Raw genomic sequence first — 20,399 nt, forward strand, 5'->3', positions numbered from 1 at the left:
TGCGTTCCATGTTGTGGTTCTACAGTCTGAGATCTTCCCAAATCTCTTTCATATCTCATCCCTTGATTTCTTTATCAATGGGGGTCTGACACCCAAAAAGATTTGTTTCTCTGATGTTCAAATTCATAGTTATTTTATAGGAGAAGATAATGAAGCAAATGAGATCTTTTTGGGCAAAAATTCAAGAAAACCAAAGAAAGTTAAATGAGGACAGCAGGAAAACCAACCAGTGGATTGTAAGTATTGGGCCTTTTCCCTCAGATTCAGCCTCAGACAGACACGCTACAAATGTATCCACTTACCATTTGAGTGGAAATCATCTTGGTTAGGATTTGAGGAAGACTTTTTCTCATGGCTTCCAATCCTGAGGGTACAATGCAGCATTGATTACTGCTCAGAGAGAGTGGTCAGGCTATGGAGTAGGGAGCTTTGGTACTAAAGGCTAATTTAAAAACATAATACTGCAAAAAATTATCTGTGAATCATCATAAATTCCAATGACTCCCCTGTAGGTTGTCTGATATCAAAGGGTGTATATTGAAGAAATGATGACTAATAACCTTTCTTTGGGTGTTTTAGGAAGTCATATAATGAATAAAAGTGGTTTAAGAAAAGAATGAATTTGGCTTCTAGTATTGTTAAGAAACAATAAAAATGAAAGAAAGGGAGGAATGATTGATTTCATGGTTCTGAGAAGTGGGAAGACATGGGTTTATGTACATAGCTTATTGGTAGAATACGTCAGTCAGTCTAGGCTCAGTGGCTCAAGTTCATAATCCCTATAATTTGGGACGGCTATATCAGGAACAGGTTTTAAAGATGAATTTCCCTTGAATGATTATTTTTTTTTAATCCTGTGATGAAATATTTGGTATTAGAAAGCTCAATTTTATTTTCCTCTTTAAAGGAGTGAGTCAGATCAGCGGCACATGCCCCAATGTGTGAGCTCAGAGCTCAGTGCTTAACCCATCACTGGACTAATGGACAGGTTTCATGACCTCCAGATGAGTGTCAACCTGCTGAAGTGATGACTACACAGTGCCCTTCAGTCATGGCTGGCTGGCTGGGTTGCTTGCTTGCTTTCTCTCTCTCTCTGTCTCTGTCTCTCTCTCTGTCTCTCTCCCTCTCTCTCTACTCTCCCTCTCCCTCTCCCTCCCTCCATCCCTCCCTCCCTCTCTCTCTCTCTCTCACACCCATGCTGGAGGGCAATGGTGCAATCTTGGGTCACTGCGACCTCCACCTCCCAGGTTCAAGTGATTCTCCTTCTCAGCCACCCAAGTAGCTGGAATAACAAGCACCTACCATCATGCACAGCTAATTTTTTTCTTTTGTATTTTGTAGAGCTGGGGTTTCACCATGTTGTCCAGGCTGGCCTTGAACTCCTGACCTTGGGTGATCTGCCCCTCTTGGCCTCCCAAAGTGCTGGGATTACAGGCATGAGCCACCAATCTTGGCCTCAGACATGCTTTTACTACAGGCAATTTTTTGTTCTTTATTAATCTTTCATCTTATAAAAGGGAACAGACTGTAAATAGCATTTATAAGCATACTTAGTAATACAGTCCTTATGATCATATGGAAAAAATAAGTGAAAGCTGGTGTAATGGTAAATGTCATTCAGTTTCCTCTTGAGTCTGGGCCTTTTGGGTCTGGGTCCCTCTGTGCAGCCAAGGCAGGTCAGATGGAGAGAGATGGTCCAGACCTGGCCAAATGGGTTCTACATGAGCCTTCTGGGTCAACACTGCTTTTCAATAAAGACCTGGGCTGTGACGACTCCAGCCGTGTTGTCCACCACAGTGGGCGGAGTGCTCATAGTGGGTCCTTGGGCCGTGGGAGACACCATTATATACACTAAACAACATGTCATCAAAGCATTTCCCATCTGACACTGCCCAGGGCCCATAACAAGCTACAGCAGCACCATAACCTTTGCCAGCACGAAGCCCGGTGTCCTTTCGGTTTATCTGTGTGTATGAGTAAACACACTTACGCTCGCCTGTGCATACTCTCACACCATAGTGTACACTGTCCACAGTGGCACCGCCTGCTACTGAGGGCTGTGCCTTTTATTAAGTCTTTTTTTTTTTTTTTTTTTTTTTTTTTTTTTTTATTATACTTTAGGGTTTTAGGGTACATGTGCACAATGTGCAGGTTTGTTACATATGTATCCATGTGCCATGTTGATTTCCTGCACCCATTAACTCGTCATTTAGCATTAGGTGTATCTCCTAATGCTGTCCCTCCCCCCTCCCGCCACCCCACAACAGTCCCCGGAGTGTGATGTTCACCTTCCTGTGTCCATGAGTTCTCATTGTTCAATTCCCACCTATGAGTGAGAACATGCGGTGTTTGGTTTTTTGTCCTTGCGATAGTTTACTGAGAATGATGTTTTCCAGTTTCATCCATGTCCCTACAAAGGACACGAACTCATCATTTTTTATGGCTGCATAGTATTCCATGGTGTATATGTGCCACATTTTCTTAATCCAGTCTATCGTTGTTGGGCATTTGGGTTGGTTCCAACTCTTTGCTATTGTGAATAGTGCCGCAATAAACATACGTGTGCATGTGTCTTTATAGCAGCATGATTTATAGTCCTTTGGGTATATACCCAGTAATGGGATGGCTGGGTCAAATGGTATTTCTAGTTCGAGATCCCTGAGGAATCGCCACACTGACTTCCACAATGGTTGAACTAGTTTACAGTCCCACCAACAGTGTAAAAGTGTTCCTATTTCTCCACATCCTCTCCAGCACCTGTTGTTTCCTGATTTTTTAATGATGGCCATTCTAACTGGTGTGAGATGGTATCTCACTGTGGTTTTGATTTGCATTTCTCTGATGGCCAGTGATGATGAGCATTTCTTCATGTGTTTTCTGGCTGCATAAATGTCTTCTTTTGAGAAGTGTCTGTTCATGTCCTCTGCCCACTTTTTGATGGGGTTGTTTGTTTTTTTCTTGTAAATTTGTTTGAGTTCATTATAGATTCTGGATATTAGCCCTTTGTCAGATGAGTAGGTTGCAAAAATTTTCTCCCATTCTGTAGGTTGCCTGTTAATTCTGATGATAGTTTCTTTTGCTGTGCAGAAGCTCTTTAGTTTAATGAGATCCCATTTGTCGATTTTGGCTTTTGTTGCCATTGCTTTTGGTGTTTTAGACATGAAGTCCTTGCCCACGCCTATGTCCTGAATGGTATTGCCTAGGTTTTCTTGTAGGATTTTAATGGTTTTAGGTCTAACATATAAGTCTTTAATCCATCTTGAATTAATTTTTGTATAAGGTGTAAGGAAGGGATCCAGTTGCAGCTTTCTACATATGGCTAGCCAGTTTTCCCAGCACCATTTATTAAATAGGGAATCCTTTCCCCATTTCTTGTTTTTGTCAGGTTTGTCAAAGATCAGATAGTTGTAGCTATGTGGCATCATTTCTGAGGGCTCTGTTCTGTTCCATTGATCTATGTCTCTGTTGTGGTACCAGTACCATGCTGTTTTGGTTACTGTAGCCTTGTAGTATAGTTTAAAGTCAGGTAGCGTGTCAAATTGTCCCTGTTTGCAGATGACATGATTGTATATCTAGAAAACCCCACTGTCTCAGCCCAAAATCTCCTTAAGCTGATTAGCAACTTCAGCGAAGTCTCAGGATACAAAATTAATGTACAAAAATCACAAGCATTCTTGTACACCAATAACAGACAAACAGAGAGCCAAATCATGAGTGAACTCCCATTCACAATTGCTTCAAAGAGAATAAAATACCTAGGAATCCAACTTACAAGGGATGTGAAGGACCTCTTCAAGGAGAACTACAAACCACTGCTCAATGAAATAAAAGAGGATACAAACAAATGGAAGAACATTCCATGCTCATGGGTTGGAAGAATCAATATCGTGAAAATGGCCATACTGCCCAAGGTAATTTATAGATTCAATGCCATCCCCATCAAGCTACCAATGACTTTCTTCACAGAATTGGAAAAAACTACTTTAAAGTTCATATTAAGTCTTATTTCAATCTGGCTCAGCATGGGGAAATTGTGTATGCAACACTGACTTTCAACTGAGTCACTCAAAAATTAGTAAAATTATTTCAGGTAGTGTGTGCTTTTCTTTTTCCTGCTTTCAAAAACAACCTCCAGAGGAGTTTTTTTAGCCACTTATTAAAAATGTTAATGAAGGGACCTGTGAGTGCAGGGGCACAGAAATGAGCAGTTGATTTAAGTCATTCCAACGCATAAGCAAGTTCCAAATTCACTGAGAGGCGAGGAGGGGAAGATGCAAAGGGAGCCTTGGGAAGAACTTCTTTTGCGGTAAGCCCTTGGCGGCTCCCAACATGCCTGCTGCGATGGCATTCACACCACTGCAGTCGTTGTCATCAATGTGAGTTTGTTGTTTTAGAAGGATCTGTTGTGGTCAGGGTTCCACCTGTCCTTCCCCAGACCATGGCCCTCCAGGCAGTTCTAGGCAGGTCCCAGCCAAAAGGTACTGGGGTAGAAACCAAGGACCAGGCCCACAGAAACAGGAACCCCAGGGGCTTCCAAGGGGAGTGCTGGCTGCCAGGTGAGGAATCCATAGAATTACCCACCATGGGAGCCAGAGGGACCTGCACAAATCCCTGGGGAGTGTGTTAGAATTTCCCCAAATACTGTAAAAGAGAAAAGTGCTGATACTTTATCACATGAAAGACTAATGATGTCTAGCAGCTGACACAGAACAGGAGGACTCCGACCACCACAGGACCAGCGAGATGCGTCAGGACAGAAATGAGCAAGCTTGAGTCTCCGGGACACCTGGGGAAAGAGTAATGCAAGGCACACCTCAGGGATGTGACTCACTCCTCAAATCAGGCTTGGGTCCCCAGGGTAAGGGCGAAGAGACAGCCTTCCCACATCATGTAGTGTGGAGGGGATGTGTAGGGCTGCAGGGGATGTAGTCCTTTTGCCGGTGGGCTGCCAGAGACCTGGCAGCCAGACCCACTTCTTAGTGAGGGCACATTCATTTCCTCTCTGGGATGCATTTCATCATATTCACTTTGTGCCCACGATTCTTCCTGACAGCCTGAAACAGCAGGCTTTGCATCCTTTTCAGGCCTGGGGTCTGGCCTTACCCCAGGGGCTTCTGTTTCACCCACAACAGACTTGCCTCCACACTGCAGACCTGGTCACTGCTGACAACAGTGAGAGAAGCAGGCAGAGGGGTCCAGCACGGCCAGCAGGCAGAGGGGTCCAGCACGGCCCTCCTGCATTCATAAATCGTATTTTCCAACGAACATCACGAACTCTGTCTCCTGCTCCCAGGAGGAGCCTCAGGTCTCAGGAGTGGTCAATGCCGAGATGACAAAGCTATTGAAATTCTGATCTCCACAGTCTTGAGGTCTCTAGTGTTGCCAGGAGACTGTCAGAAGGAGCTTGAGAAGAAAGAGGCACACGATGTTTCACACTGCTTTTCCCAAGTGCAGCCAAGGGACAGCCTCTGCACACTGAGGTAATTCTAGATGATTGGCTCCATGCTCTTCCCTCCTCCTTTCTAGTGAGTTTAGTGCTGGCTGACTATATAACACTTTATTCACAAAAGCAAGTAGAAAAAATTGTCACTCTTAATTCACATGCTCCAACGTCAGACAGACAGTGACCGGTTCTGGAGGGAAGTGCCAGGACTGGCTCATTTGTGTTCTCATCAGCCACCTCCCTGCACATGGAGGTGGATTTCACTGGTGTTGATACATGCTTTCACATCCACAAGAGGCTCTCCGAGGGGACAGAAGTGACTTTACTCTCACCACAAAGCCATTTCTGCTGCCAGAGGCCCCAATCTACAATCACCAAAAAATTATCCACCAAGGGGCGAGCTCCAGCCATCTCACTTGTAAGCAGTAGCATCGACACTGTCTGAGAAATATTTATTCTGTCCAGTTGAAGCTTAATTTTCACAAACACTAAAAAGTAGTAAAATAGACTTTAGCTTTTCCTCTAACTATATTTATATAGAAATCCCTGAGAAGGTAGCTGTCAACTTGAAATTCACTATCTACAGTTAATTAACATCAGGGTGCAGGGAGGGACCCTGAGCCCCATCCCTGTGCACAGCAGGGGCTGGGCTGTCATTGCAGGGGAGCAAACCTGGTCTCCCTTCTGAGCAAAGAGAAGGGGGTGGGAGGAGCATGGCGGTGTAGGAATTCTTAGCCATCAGCACAGATGCTGGCAGGCCTGCTGTTCACTCACTCTGGGGGCCTGGAGGTCCCACCATGATAACACCACATTGCCTCACAGAGGCCCCTTCTTTTCTGTCCTTGGTAGACCTCAGGGTAGGTGGTGCCAGGGATCATAAAGAACTTAACCAACTGGGAGAAGAAAACAGGCAAAGGAAGGAAGGGCGAATGAGGAAGAAGAGATTAGGCAACAGGGGTGGGAGAACGTGGTGATAAAACCAGGGGTGACAGTGTGGTGGCAACTGACAGGAGAGGAGAAGGGGGCCTATGCTCATCGGTCCCCTCCTTCCTGAACAACATGAGGGGTGCAGGGAGGGCGAGCCCTCAGTGAGTGAATTCAGTTCACAGAAACAAAAATAGACAAAAATAATAAATGTTCTCATAGGACATCAGGTTTTTAGAGATGTTTTTAGAGAGGTTTTTAGTGATACCTCTGAATGCCCGATGCCCAGTACTGCTGAGTGGGTAAGTGACAAGAAGCCTGCACCCCCCAGCCCTGTGCACCATCTGTGACCGAGGAGCCTGTGTCACCAGTGCCTAGGGCTAGAGGAAAGGGCTTCCAAATGGCTCAGGAAGATGAGTGGGCATTTCACTCCCCCTCTGGGACCAGATGACCACACCTCCCCTGAGGAATCCCTTACCCAAAATAATTGAACATAATAATGTTGCTTAAATATAAACTGGCGACCAGGCGCGGTGGCTCACGCTTGTAATCTCAGCACTTTGGGCGGCTGAGGTGGGCGGATCACGAGGTCAGGAGATCGAGACCACGGTGAAACCCCGTCTCTACTAAAAATACAAAAAATTAGCCGGGCGTGGTGGCGGGCGCCTGTAGTCCCAGCTACTCGGAGAGGCTGAGGCAGGAGAATGGCGTGAACCCGGGAGGCGGACCTTGCAGTGAGCCGAGATTGCGCCACTGCACTCCAGCCTGGGAGACAGAGCGAGAATCCGTTTCAAAAAAAAAAAAAAATATATATATATATATATAAATAAACTGGCTCATCTGATCACCGCGACACTGACCCCAGGACACCCCCCTCAAGGTGGTTCCAGTTCCTCATCATCTAGACTTTTCTCCCTGCCCTCCCACACTCCCCGAGCCTGGCTAGAAGCCTGCTTTTCCCCTCTGCTGCCCACTCCAAAGACAATAAGAAACCAAGAGCATGGGCTCGCCATAGGTCAAGGAAAGAGGCTTGGTGACACTTCCTTTGACTTGGAAAATTCCTCTACTGGCAAATCTGCTTCCACATGGTAAAAATGAGAAGTGTTGGGCCAGTAGCCAGGCACACAGCTGCAGAAGCTACCTGGACCTGTCTCATGGGCCAAAGGGAAGGGCTGCCCACAGGCAAGCCATGTCTTGAGTGAGTCCAGAGAGACCAGGGAGAGTCTGGGATCCAATCAGGGATGACCCTTCTTTCAGTTGGGTCTGGTGGGTTTTCAAAATCAGTCTTTCCACTGGGGCAATACCAAAGCTCCCCGGGAGGTCAGGCTTCCCAGTCCCACCAGAGCCGCCCGTGAAGCTGTCATTTTCTCTCAAGTTGCATACACTGGCCAGGAAAAGGCAGCTTCTACTCACCAGGCAAGTGGCCAGATCACATTCAGATGTGCCAAAGAAATCTAGGTCCTGCCCCATACTTGCTGGCTTGGCAGGATTTTCAAAATGCAGGTATCTCTGGAGCTGTTTTGTGGACACCAGGAGCATTACTTGACAAGCCCTGTGCTGGCCCCAGGGTACCCGGTGCACCTGGGTAAGGCTGGAACACATTGGGAACAGGGACCCAACATGCCCACTCCAGAACAGCGTGGGACCTGGGGAAATCGCCAGCTGTTTGCTGTCCTGCCATTGCTGTTCTACACATCCCTGGAGACTATGAGCATCGGTTACAGTGTGGTGGCAGCTGGTCAGGACCAGAAATGTCCATTTTTGACCTGGAAGCAGCAGACACCCAAGGCTTAGGGTAGACGTGGGGGCTCCATACCATTCCCAGTGCCAACTTCGCATGGTGGAAACAGGAAGGAATGTCTGGCAACCCACCAAGGGTCAGATGCCACATCAGCCCAAGCAGAAGCTGCCTGACACTGGCTGTTCCAATGACAATTAGACATTCTTGGGAAGGTGGAGCCATTTGTGAGAGCTCAGGATGGGTGTCTTGGAAGCGCCACTTAAAGGCGACTGAGGCCTCTCAAAATCCCTGTGTTAGAGCTGCAGCTGTCCATGTGGGCTGCAGTGCAGTCACCTGTGGAGCTTTAGGACAGGCCCAGGGCTCAGCTCCCCGGACCAGTGCCTTCAGAACTTTCGCAGCAGGGACAGCTGGCTTGGAAAGGCATACCTGGGAGACCATGTGACACTGCCTGGCAGGGACCTGGGCTGACAGAGGTGAGCGTGGAGCTCCTGGTGACTTGGTAATGCTGTGAATTATGTACATGTGGCAGGAAGGTGCCACAATGCCAAGGCCCCAAGTCTTGGAAATTCCATGAGGTCCGCATGAGGTTGAACCAAACACCAAGTGCAGTCCTCAACGGAAAAATAAAAGAAATAGCCACATAAGGGACTCTTTGGAACTGAGTCTGGAAGAGAGGGCTGCCTGGTCCACTCCAGGACAATTTGCCTAAAATAAGTTTGCTCCCCATTGCATCCTCTTTACCTGTTCTAAACATCACCTCCCCCCTATTCCTGTAATTTGCATCATTCTGGGCTCCTTACTCTTGTTGCATCCTTTTTTTACATTTTAAGGATGTCTGGATTCGATTTACTGAAGAGCATATATGGCTTAATTTTGTGTTTCTGGTAATCATTTATTACATTTCCCCAGTTTTATCAAATGACACCTTTTCCTCATATCTATTTTTAATATGTTAAAGATTTCGTATGCAGTTTTCCTAAAACTCCTTGATTAAAATGAGTTTAATTCTAGCAATACATATATGCTCATCTCCGCATTGTTTTATAATTTGACGATAAATGTTTTTCCCCAATATATGACTGTATGGATAATACTTTTTAAAAAGATACAATAAAATATGATATATCTTACTCACTTGATCATGTGGCTGAATGAGTCAATCCCTCCATCAAACAGAAATATCTGGCATCACTTAATCTAACTAATAAAAACATCCAGTGTGCACGTGCACCCACAATGAGAAGGAAAGACCGAAGCAAACAGCCAAAAAGGAGAGAATCCCATGATTTCTGTGTAAACTCCTATGGATATCATAAATATTTATTGCTAGAAACAGTATTTTAAATAAAAGGTCTTCAGGCAAGTGTATTAAAACTTCCTTGGATACAAGGGGCCCTATCACTTGTAAAACGTGGCAAATTGGATAATAATTAAAAATACAAAATTACACAGAAAATACCCTTTAATAAATTGAGTTTTTTTTAATTGAGACAGAGTTTGGCTCTTGTTGCCCAGGCCGGAGTGCAATGGCGTGATCTTGGCTCCCTGCCACCTCTGCTTCCGGGTTCAAGCGATTCTCCTGTCTCAGCCTCCCGAGTAGCTGGGATTAGAGGCATGTGCCACCATGCTCGGCTAATTTTGTATTTTTAGTAGAGACGGGGTTTCTCCATGTTGGTCAGGCTACTCTCAGACTCCCAACCTCAGGTGATCCGCCCGCCTCGGCCTCCCAAAGTGCTGGGATTACAGGCGCGAGGAACCGCGCCCGGCCTAATAAATTGATCTTTAAACAAATCTTTTTTTTTTTTTTTTTTTTTTTTAATTGAGGTTCTCTAAAGGGAGCCTTTTAGGCAACATGCCCGCTAGGTGTACTGATCCCTAGGGTGGCTGGTGTCAGGCGAATCCATGTGACTCCCCTAGCCCCTTCTTGGGAGCATCCTAGAAAGACAGCGTGGAAACGCGCGCGGCCTGGTGGTCCCGGTAGCGGCCATGGTGCCCAGCCCCGCGGCCTCATCCTGCCCTCCAGCCCCGTGTCAAGCACCCGCGGACTCTCACGTCCTCTTCTTCCAGGGCGGCGGGCGCTTCTCCTGCACCTTGGCCTGGCGCTTCTTCTCGGCCTCCTCAGCCTCCGGTTTCTCCTCCTTGGCCACCTTGTAAGGCCGCTTGGTTACCCGCAGGTGGCCACTGTCCTTGGTGCTGCCTTTCTGCGCTGGCCTCGCGGCCTGGAATGTGGGCGCCCGCGCCTTCCTGAGGCGGAGCCGCGGCACCACCACGCCCGGCCACAAGCTGCTCCGCCGCAGGCGCTGCAGGGGCAGGAGGCTGGCCTTCCGCCGGGCGGGGTAGGCGGAGCCCCAGGACACCGGCAGCGAGGCAGGTGGGAGGCCCGCTCTTGGGGAGCCCTCCCGGGAGCCCGCGCCGCTAGGCAGTGCCACTTGTGCTGCTCTGCGCCCTCCGCTTCGCCCGCCTCCTGCGCCTGCCTCCCCACCCCCCGCCGCGCCGCCTGAATTTCCTGAGCCGCCAGGATTTCCTGCACCGCCAGCCGCCACTTCCCCACGCACAGGGAGCACTCGAGGCACACGAGGGCCACGGCGGGGCTGTTAGAGGCTCGTGGTCATCCCGACCATGTGGTCCAGGGCGCCCAGGTCCTCCGGACCACGCACGGAGCGCGGCGTCAGCGCGGACAGCTCGCAGTCCCTGAGCCTCTGCAGGCAGTTCTTCCAGCCCTCGGGCTTCCGCGCCCTCTGGTGGAGCGGAGGCAGCTCAAGCTGGTACTTTTCCCCCAACCGCTCCTGGCAGGGGCGCTCCAGGAGCCTCTGCATGAGGCGGAGGGGTAAGTGGCCACTCCTTTGGCAACATCCCACGGCAGGGGCCCTCGCGTGGACACCCGCCCCTGCTAGCTCAAGGCTCGGATGCGATCCGTTGGACCCTGCATGGCGGCTTTCAACCCGAACGCGTCCCTCCTTCAAGGTCAAGACACGGGACATAGTTCAACAAGCAGTTGGTGATGATAGCGTGCCCTGACTGGGCCAGAACAGCCTCTTTAGTAAAACAGCGCAGGAAAGTCATGAAACAGATGCTCAGCTCCTTTCTTCATTTTCACTTTAATTCCGTGATGCCTCTCTGTCCGTCTGACGACATCTCTCCTGGGGTCTGGGACTCTGTTGGTCTTCAATGCCTACTCAGAAGGGTTCCTTGGCCATCATCAGGCATGAAGACCTCAAAGCCCTCCGTCCTCAACGTGGGATCCCTGTGCCAGCCGCATCAGCCTCACCAGGAAACCTCTTCCTCTGCTCATTCTTGGGCCCCACCCCAGGCCTATTCAAAGAAAGAATCCAGGGGCAGGGCCTGGCAGCCTGTGTTTCCACCAGATCTGTGTTAAAGCTCCTATCAACCAGCCCAGGTGATGCTGACTCAGGAAGCGCAAAGCTGAGAGCCAGTGTCTAAGGCAACTGTGCCCATGGGGCCAGGGGCAGCTCCAGCCTGTGCAGCTATGATTAGGGCTGCGTTCCCCTCCGTGTCCTGCCAGTTGACGTGAATGTGGGGGCACTCAGCTAAGGCCACCATGGTATATCCACAAAGCCATGGTAGCAGGGGACATTAAACCCAGTCTAGCCATTGTGCTCGGTCTCCCTCGCCTTCTCAACGCTCACCCCCCTGCCGCAGCAGAGTCTGCAGCAGCCCCAGGCCTCCGGGCCGCCCTCCTCCAGGACGCCCTCCTCCAGGACTCTCTCCACGCCCTCGACGCCCTGCTCCTCCTTGTCCTGGAAAGGGTAGAAAGAGTCATCCCAGGCGATGCTGTGGGTGTCGGGCAGACTGGAAAAGTCCTGGAACTCTTTGTAGTCAGCGCGGTCCTCCTCGACCTGTGTGCCTAGGAGTGGGGACAGCGGTGGCGGGGTCATGCAGCGCGCCCCGCCACCCTGCGGCTGGGTCCCAGCCAGCAGCACCAGGCTGGCAGCTGGAGGCGTGGGCGGGGAGCGGAGGCGTGGGCGGGGGGCGGAGGCTCTGTCCGGGAAAGCCTGCTGCGCGCCAAGGTCCCTGCTTCTTGCTTCTGTGTCCCCAGGGAAGCCCTAGCTCCCGCTCCCAGCCCGGCGGAAACCTGGCTTCTTTTACATTATTGTTTCTTTTTATTTTAAATTTTTAGGACATTGATAAAATCACTTTCTGATTTTTGAGATTAAAAATTAAATAATTTTCAACTTTACCCTTTATTAAATGTTTCACTATTTTAATGCTTTTATTTTTTGTATATTTTATTTATTGTAATTTTTATCTTCAATTATTATGGAAGAATTTTAGAAAAGTCTTTTCATATAATAAAGTCTAATTAAGTAACTATTATTTATTCTCTCCTCTATCTCAAATACGTACTACTTTGTTTTGAGACTCTTGTTACTTATGTGACATTTTAACTATTATTCTTCACTCTTCTAGTGAATTTTTAATGTCATTCAAAGGGTACATCTTTCTATACTGAGAATTAAACATAGTTCTCAACAACATTCTGATATTAGGAATTTCACCTTCCAATGGCATCTTAAATATGTTCTCCTTCCCTTCTAATGCATATTCCCCGCCCCCTGACCCCTGCTAATTTTGTATTTTATGTAAAGACAAAGTTTTACCATGTTGAACAGGCCAGTCTTGAACTCTTGACCTCAAGTGATCCACCTGCCTAGGCCTCCCAAAATGCTGGGATTACAAAAACAGCAACTAAATGGTCGAATGATGCTTGGGAACTTGTCTAGAGTCTCCAGTGATTATCCTCCTTACAACAAGGCAGAAAGCCTTCCCCAGAATTATCTAGACTGACATTACTCATTGTCCAGACCTGTTAACAGACTCCTGCAACCAATGCTGTGAGTCTCAAATGTGCTCCTTCAATAATGCAGTAGAAGGCCTGAGTTTCCACATAGAAGTATCCTTCAATGCCTGGAGACTTTTAAGGCATAAGAACATATTGACCCTATGAACTATATGTTTTGTAAAATCTCAGGTTATGTGAGGTGTTTGGACAAATTAAGTTTCAGGGTGATATCCACTATTGAGAGAGAAAATTAGTCTAAAGAATTAAGACCTCAAAGTCCAGAATGAGAAAAAATTGTTTTGCTTAGAGCCTCCTTATAATTGTCTTACTTGTTTTATAGATATAAGCAGTAGAGGACAAGCTCTACCTGATATAGCTGGCCTAGACATATGCGGATTTAATTGTAGAAGAAAGAATTATACCTTTCAGGTAAAATGGCTACAAATAATAATTAGCTGCTGTTTTTGAGACAAGTTCTCACTCTGTCTCCCAGGCTGGGGTGCAATGGCACAACCAGAACTCACAGCAGTTTTATAATCCTGGACACAAGCAATCCTCCCAACTCAGCCTCCTGAGAAGCTGGGACAACAGGTGCACACCACCACTCAAGGCTAATTTTCTGTTTATTTTTTGGTAGAGATAAGGTCTTACTATGTCGCCCAGGCTGATCTCAAACTCTTGGCCTCCAGTGATTTTTCTGCCTTGGCCTCCCAAAGCACTGGGATTACAAGTAATGCCACTGTAACCAGCTTTAGATCAATTTTATTTAATACAGATAGCTTCCCAACTAAGCATATTTTATTAGAATTCTCTTAATTCAGCAAAGCATTTTTATTACTGACCCAGTCTTCACTTATTTTCATCTTACATGCAAGAACAAAAATTACCTTTATGTTTTAATTTGTTTTATTTTATGTTTTCAAGGTGAACAATATGTCGTTTTGAGATACATGTGCATAAGGAAATGATTACTATAATGGAGAAAATTAACAAATTGATCATATCACTTAGCTGTGCTTCTTTTTTATGATAAGAACACCAAAAATCTAGTCTCTCAGAATATTTCCCCAAAACAATACAAGATTATCTAATATACCTACAGTTTGTACATCACATTCATTTATTCTACGTTAATGCACCTTTACAACTTTTACCCTTCATTTACCTATTTTCTTCCCACCAATGTAACCAACTTTTTTAATGTATTGAACTTTTGAAAATTGATTTCAAATATGAGTGGGACCATGAAGTATTTTTGTCTGTGTGTCTGTCTTATTTCACTTAGGAAACTTGCCATTTACATGTCTCCTAAATTTAGTACAGAAATAAAGTGCTAGTCAAGAATGTGTCTCAGTTTTGTTAGACTAATTTCTGAAAAAGAAATCAGATTTAAAAAAGAACTTACATTGTATGATTTTATTTACCTGAATGCAAAAACATAAAAAGTAGATTAAGTGCTGTCGAGGAATGGGGGAGGGCGAATGGAGAATAAATATTAATGTGTATTGGGATTCTTCTGGAAGTGATAAAAGTGCACAGGCAGTAGAGAGCTCTGATGCCTGCACAAGTGTGATATACTAACAATCTCTGAATTAAATACATTAGAACATGACTTTCACGGTAAGTGAATGAATCTCAAAAAAACTAGTAGAAAAAAAATTATTGATATTCTAGTAAAGATTCCACAATAATTTATTAATTAAAATAACTGAATTAACAAATGTACCCATTCAAGGTGGTTATCCCATTTATAATCATAAAGTAATTACATTCCATGAAGTTACAATGAGCTCACAGGCTCTCACACATAGGGTCTTAGGACACTATTTGCCTCATATATGGGAGGTCACAATAAATCATCATGAAGCCAACTTTTCATGTACAACCAAAGCAAAAGAAAGGCCTCAGAGGGGAAGAGAAGGAGGAAGGTGGAAAACAATAGATAAGAGAACTTTTAGAAACATCAAAAAAACTCACAGATCCATTATCATAATCCAGAAACACCCCAACCCGACCCAGAGGCCTTTGCACATACTGAATTAAAGGTGGAGAGTTGGTGGAGAGACTACAGTGATTGCTGCTTTTTGAGGATATTAAAAAAAAGGTTTCATCAGAATCAATAACGATATTGGCATCTGCAGTCCTGAAATCTCTACAGACTCCCAGAATCCAGTTGGAGGAGAGGGTCACATCCACCTCCCAGTAATGCCTGCCGGAGGTGAATGCTTGCGCTCCCCACACAGCAAAGCTCTCCACTCCCTGGGGATCCACGGGAGCACTGAGATGGTCATCTCCAAATATCACATATCTCACATCCTCAGCAAGGCTTATATAGCAAGGAATCATTTCCGTACTCAGAGCATTATCCACTGTCAAGGAAAAAATATTATATTAGTGAGTGCTATGAGGGACAGAGGCTCTGTGGCCCAATTATTAACTTCATTTGCTCTTCTTCCAAGAAAATACAGCAAAAAGGAAGCCAAGAGAGTTTAGCCCCATGCATCCATGAAGATGAAATGTTATTACACCTCTACAGCATACACAATTATGTATTATTCTTAAATAACAGAGAAAAATGTGACCATATCACTGGGCCAAGTAATGATTTAATGTCTATCTCTGCATAGTTTGTTTCAGGACGTATCTAAAATGTTTTTTTTTCTTCAATAGAAAAATCTTCTTGTATTATTTGTCTTTAAGATCATCAACAGGTAGACATCAATTTGCTGTGATGTGAGTATTTATTGGAATGTAAGTAATGCCTGTTATAGTCTCAAACATCAAAAATTTGGTAGAAATTAACACATGTAAAATTTATAAGTTACTGAAAAGAATACTCTGGCTTTACATTATCTGTTTAGCTCCTGATTCAATCTACTCTGGGGTCCTGCCCTCAGCTACTTAGACCTGCTCTCTAGAATGGGCCCAACATGGTTAAGCCACGTTCACAGATCCCTCACCTTTCACTTGTTACGAGATGTATCTGATGGCATTAGAATTGTCCTGATCATGGATATTTTAGTCATTTTCTTTGTTGATCAAAATGTTCTGATTTTGTAAATAATAAAGGTTACTTGTAGAATGCATGTAAATGCACATAGAATACAAACAATTAAAAACCATTATGCCAAATGTAAGCCTTCAAAATTGAATTAAATTGAATAAACACAAAATACTGATGCCAACATGAGAACTAGTGTCTTCATAACTACATGATCTGAATATTCTTTGTCCTCTTATTCTGCAGATAAACTGTGTATCTTGCTTTACGTTTTCATCAAACTGTAAGTCAGGAAATTGAGTTTTGATCATTGTAATATTACTATGCAGGTAGAGAAGATGCACATGTTTTGGAAAACTATGTATTACCTACATGTCAAAACTAATAAAACTTAAATAGGAAAAGCCTCAACCAAGGGACCCAATAAGGAAATAATTTGAGGCTGGACTGCCAAGCAGCTAGCTCTTACCTCTGAAGTTGTTGAGCATGTCTAGGACTCCAGTTATGCGCCATGAAGTGAGCTCTGGGTTCACTGGCTGGGGCTTTTGCATCTGTGCCAAATCAATCCTGCAAAAAAAAATGGCCTCAGTTGTATTTCCAGGCCCAGAGTTAATCACACAGTCATACAAAGATATCACATTTTCATATAAGATGTTTCCTCAGAATTCTGCCAGTTCTGGTTAACTGGTTGTACATTTTATTCCACACTCTAGAGGCTACAAGGATGTTACGTTTTCTAAAATTTACTTCCATAAAAACCCAATTTCCCCAGATATGTTATTCTCAGACATTATACAACTTCTTAAGCCATTAAAAGTCATTGCCTCCCTCTGCCCATCACACCCCCTGAGGGTAGGCAGAAATCTTGGAAATATTTCAGAGAGCAGAAAACTCAGACAAAAACCTTTGGGACCTCAGGCTGCAGTTTTCACTAATGCTAGTCAGTGTCTAACAGCGAATGTTCACTGAGACAAAAGGCTTTAAGCTTTTGGGCAAATCAAAGGAGTCTAATTCCAGCCTGAGAACCCTGCTGCTGAGGGTCCGGAGGCAACCATTTTCCTGAGGTCTTTCCTAGAACTTGGTGTATGGTGATGGAGCAGGCCCGGGTCATTGATGCTTTTAGGAACAAAACATCCCTCCTCAGCCCATCCTTAGGGAATCTCTCTCCTCCCTCTGCCTTTTTTTTTTTTTTTTTTTTTACCTCCCACCCCTCCAGAGTAGAAGACGCCCCTATGATTCCTCCGAGTAATTTTGTATTAAGATCTGTGGGGTATGGCTGGTCAGGATGGATGGATTGGGAGAACAAACTTCCGAATGGCAAATTGTTTTTATGTAAATTTTAATTCATACAAATTTTAAGATGAAAACTTTCTAGACCAAAGAGAAGAAGACCTCAGGCCCTCTTTTGAAACAAAATTGGAAATAGCCACTGACCACGATGTTAGTACTCAAAATGTATACATCCCCTTCATTCACAAGAGAACAAACTTTTCAGAAATAGCATTTTTTTTTTTTAGTGTGAACTCACCTTGCTGATACATTTCCCACATCCTGCAAAAAAATAAAAGATAATGGTAATTATGAGAGATTTTTCCTTCTGCATCTTTTCTCATACACTTGTTTCTTTCTGTTTTAGTGTTTTAATAATGTATATCTTTTTATTTCCTGCTAAGGAATCATTCAAGGCTACGTGAATAACAGAACCTCAACTAAACAAGAAAAAGCTTCACTAGTGTGCATTAAGAAGAAAGGAGCTCAGCAAGAGACGGTGGAGTAAAGCAAAGATATCTAGGTTTCCAGTGTCATTAATTTCCTAATCTTATTTCCAAGGAAAGGTCTGACCACACATGACAACTATTAAAACAAAACAGAGAACCATATGAGAAACAGAGTGCATGGACACTGATGAGCAGCTTTGAGAAATCTTGCCCAGGCAAGGGGAAACCCCTCAATGTCTTCAGCAAATCACTGCTCTCTGGGAGATCAGAGTGAGGAGGAACTAGGGCATGTAAATGGAGTATTACTAACCTTCCCCTGGCCTAGAGTTCTAATGATTTTGGATGATCTCTCTGTGTGGATAGTACTCCAAATTATATTGAAGAGAACTTTGTTATATGTTATCAGCTAAAATGGCAAAAATTTCCCAAAGATTACCAAAGTATGCAGTCATAAATGACTGGAAAAATGTAATGGTGGAAGTCAGAGAGCATGTGTCACTTAGCTTAGAGCAGTGACATATGCAGGTGATATTTGCATGTCCTGGCAGCATTGTCCAGCAAAGGCTTCCTGTCTCTGAGGATGGACCCTCCCTCCTCACCTGGAGCAGCTCCACATCAGGCATGCGGCATGTCTCCCACAGCTCTCCGTACATGTCTTTCATCCCTTCCAAATGTTGGGTCATTCTCACTTGACTGTCTTGTAGTTGTTGGAAAAGCTCTTTTGCTTCTCTTTCCAGTGCCTGCAGATGCAATTGCTCCTCCTCTTCGAGAAATATATGCATCTTTTGATATTGAATACGGATTATCATCTTCCTTAATGACACATAGTTCTGCAGAGATGTTTGGTTAAAAGGATTACATGTTCTCACTCTCAATAGAAAACTTCAAATAATTATATGCTGAGTTTAATCAAGCAACTTATAAACTTTCTGCCTCACTCTTGCAAGGAGTCTTGAATATTTGCTATCTTCTTCTGTCCATCTTTTTCAATGTTCCTATTCTCTCTCCCTTTTTAAATCAAACCTGTATAAAGACTCCCGGTTTCAGTCACTGTGATGCTTCTTCACAGTTGTTACTGAGTCAATTATTTCCTCTATTAATCTCTCTTTTAGGATTTTTCCGTGTCTGATTCGCCTACATGTTAAAAAACATTTAGCCATACAGCATATTACGCAGTTTTTTTACTTTTACCATATTTTTATTCTATATACTATTCTATTTCTTTCATCTTCCTCATACCCTGTCTTAGTGAAATGTTGTCTCATCTGCAGTGTCTGAAAAGGTTTATACCAACCTTCAAATTTGAACTAGAATACACATCATGCCGTTTATCCAATATACCAGAATTAATTTGGCTAGCTTGTGTGGGCTTCTCTGTTTGCAACTCCTATTATATCAATTGAAATCACTACATTTTCTTGGGATGAAATCACTATCTTTCAACTGGTAGTTTGAATTTAGCTAAAAATTATAAGCTAACATTGTGTTTATTTGCATAAAAACAAAGAAAACATTTTCATTCTTACCTCTAATGAATGAAATTTGCTAGTTTCCTGATTTAGATTGTTTCGTGTCTCTTGATTGATTTTCCATAAATAGTCCATTTCCTTTATAAGTTTCTCCTGCAAAAGAAGCAAGAAGCTTAGCAATAATGAAGGCAGTATAGTAGATTTCATCCCCTTATCAATAAAAAGAAGGCTGTAATTGAAAGAAACGTAAGTTAGAGTGGAGTGGTCAGAGTTTTCCAAGTTCAACACATTTGGTTCTAATAAGTTGGTTGTGAAAAGTGATAGAACCATAATAGAGAGTTTTAAGGGACCCTTCAGATAATATCATCAATTTTCTGAGAAACTGGCTTTTATATAACCTGACTTTGAACAGTGTTCTTGGTGCTGGCCACCTGCTCCACAGCCCCATTCTACACGTCTGAACACCGTTTCTAAGGAAACCTCCTTTACTGAAGTCTCAACACAGCTATGATTAGAGTGCCAAATTAGTCAGCAACATTGAAAGGACACATTTATGCGTTATGATTGACATGGAATAATCACCACCTCCACCATCTGCATTCTCATCACCATCATTATCATAGGCCCTCATCATTCTTATTTGGGATTCTGTATAATTCAAACTGCCTTAGAGGCATCACGTACCCTGCATTCCTCAGCAGCCCATCCTATTGGGCTGTGGCTGTGAGCCATGTGCTCTGGTGACTCAGAGCAGGCCCCACAGAGCAATCTCTTGTCAGCCTCACAGAAGAGCTCCTTAGTCTCCTCATGGAGCACACAGATATTGTCTGAGCTGTTGATGTTCTGAGGTCTGGTCTGTCTGGCTAGGGAAGCCAGCTTTTTGAGTGCCACATTGGTGTTGAAGTTGGGCTTCTCTGAGATTTGTCTGCACAAAGGGCAGTGAATTGGTGCTCTGCCTTCTTCTGAGCAGAGGCAGAGGCAGGGCCTGCAAAAGCTGTGCCCACAGTCAATGGTGACCGGGTCTATGAAGTAGCTCATGCAAACGCAGCAAATGAGCTCATTCTGGAAGACTTGCAGGGCGTCTGAATCCATGTTTCTGAAAATTAAAAAAAAAAAAAGTGAGGATTTCTCTCTCTTATTTTTATTTGCCCCGATGAAAAGGAAAAAAAGGCCAGTGGACCATTTTCCTTGTCTACTTGAGCTCTGTCCAATATGTCTAATAAGTTAGCTCCAGTACAAACTGAGACATAGTAAACGCAAACATGCTGGATTTATAAAGTTTTCCCTCATTAGCCATTGAAG

General features: G+C 44.5%; 1 protein-coding gene and 1 pseudogene across 1 annotated transcript; both read right to left on the minus strand.

Annotated features, from left to right (window-relative positions):
- Positions 1-9,944: 9,944 nt before the first annotated feature.
- LOC100580970 lies at positions 9,945-13,298 on the minus strand (annotated as a pseudogene).
- A 1,303-nt stretch (positions 13,299-14,601) lies between these two features.
- On the minus strand, positions 14,602-20,189 carry LOC100585638 (putative tripartite motif-containing protein 64B). The gene is made up of 6 exons (XM_003252981.2): positions 19,782-20,189; positions 19,155-19,250; positions 18,228-18,458; positions 17,439-17,461; positions 16,380-16,477; positions 14,602-15,278 (listed from the first exon to the last, which is right to left on the minus strand). The coding sequence occupies exons 1-6, from the start codon at positions 20,187-20,189 to the stop codon at positions 14,785-14,787; spliced, it is 1,350 nt and encodes a 449-aa protein (XP_003253029.2). The 3' UTR covers positions 14,602-14,784.
- Positions 20,190-20,399: the final 210 nt, after the last annotated feature.

The sequence above is a fragment of the Nomascus leucogenys genome, unplaced genomic scaffold (genome assembly GCF_006542625.1).
Source record: "Nomascus leucogenys isolate Asia unplaced genomic scaffold, Asia_NLE_v1 000850F_79914_qpd_obj, whole genome shotgun sequence".
Taxonomy (NCBI): domain Eukaryota; kingdom Metazoa; phylum Chordata; class Mammalia; order Primates; family Hylobatidae; genus Nomascus; species Nomascus leucogenys.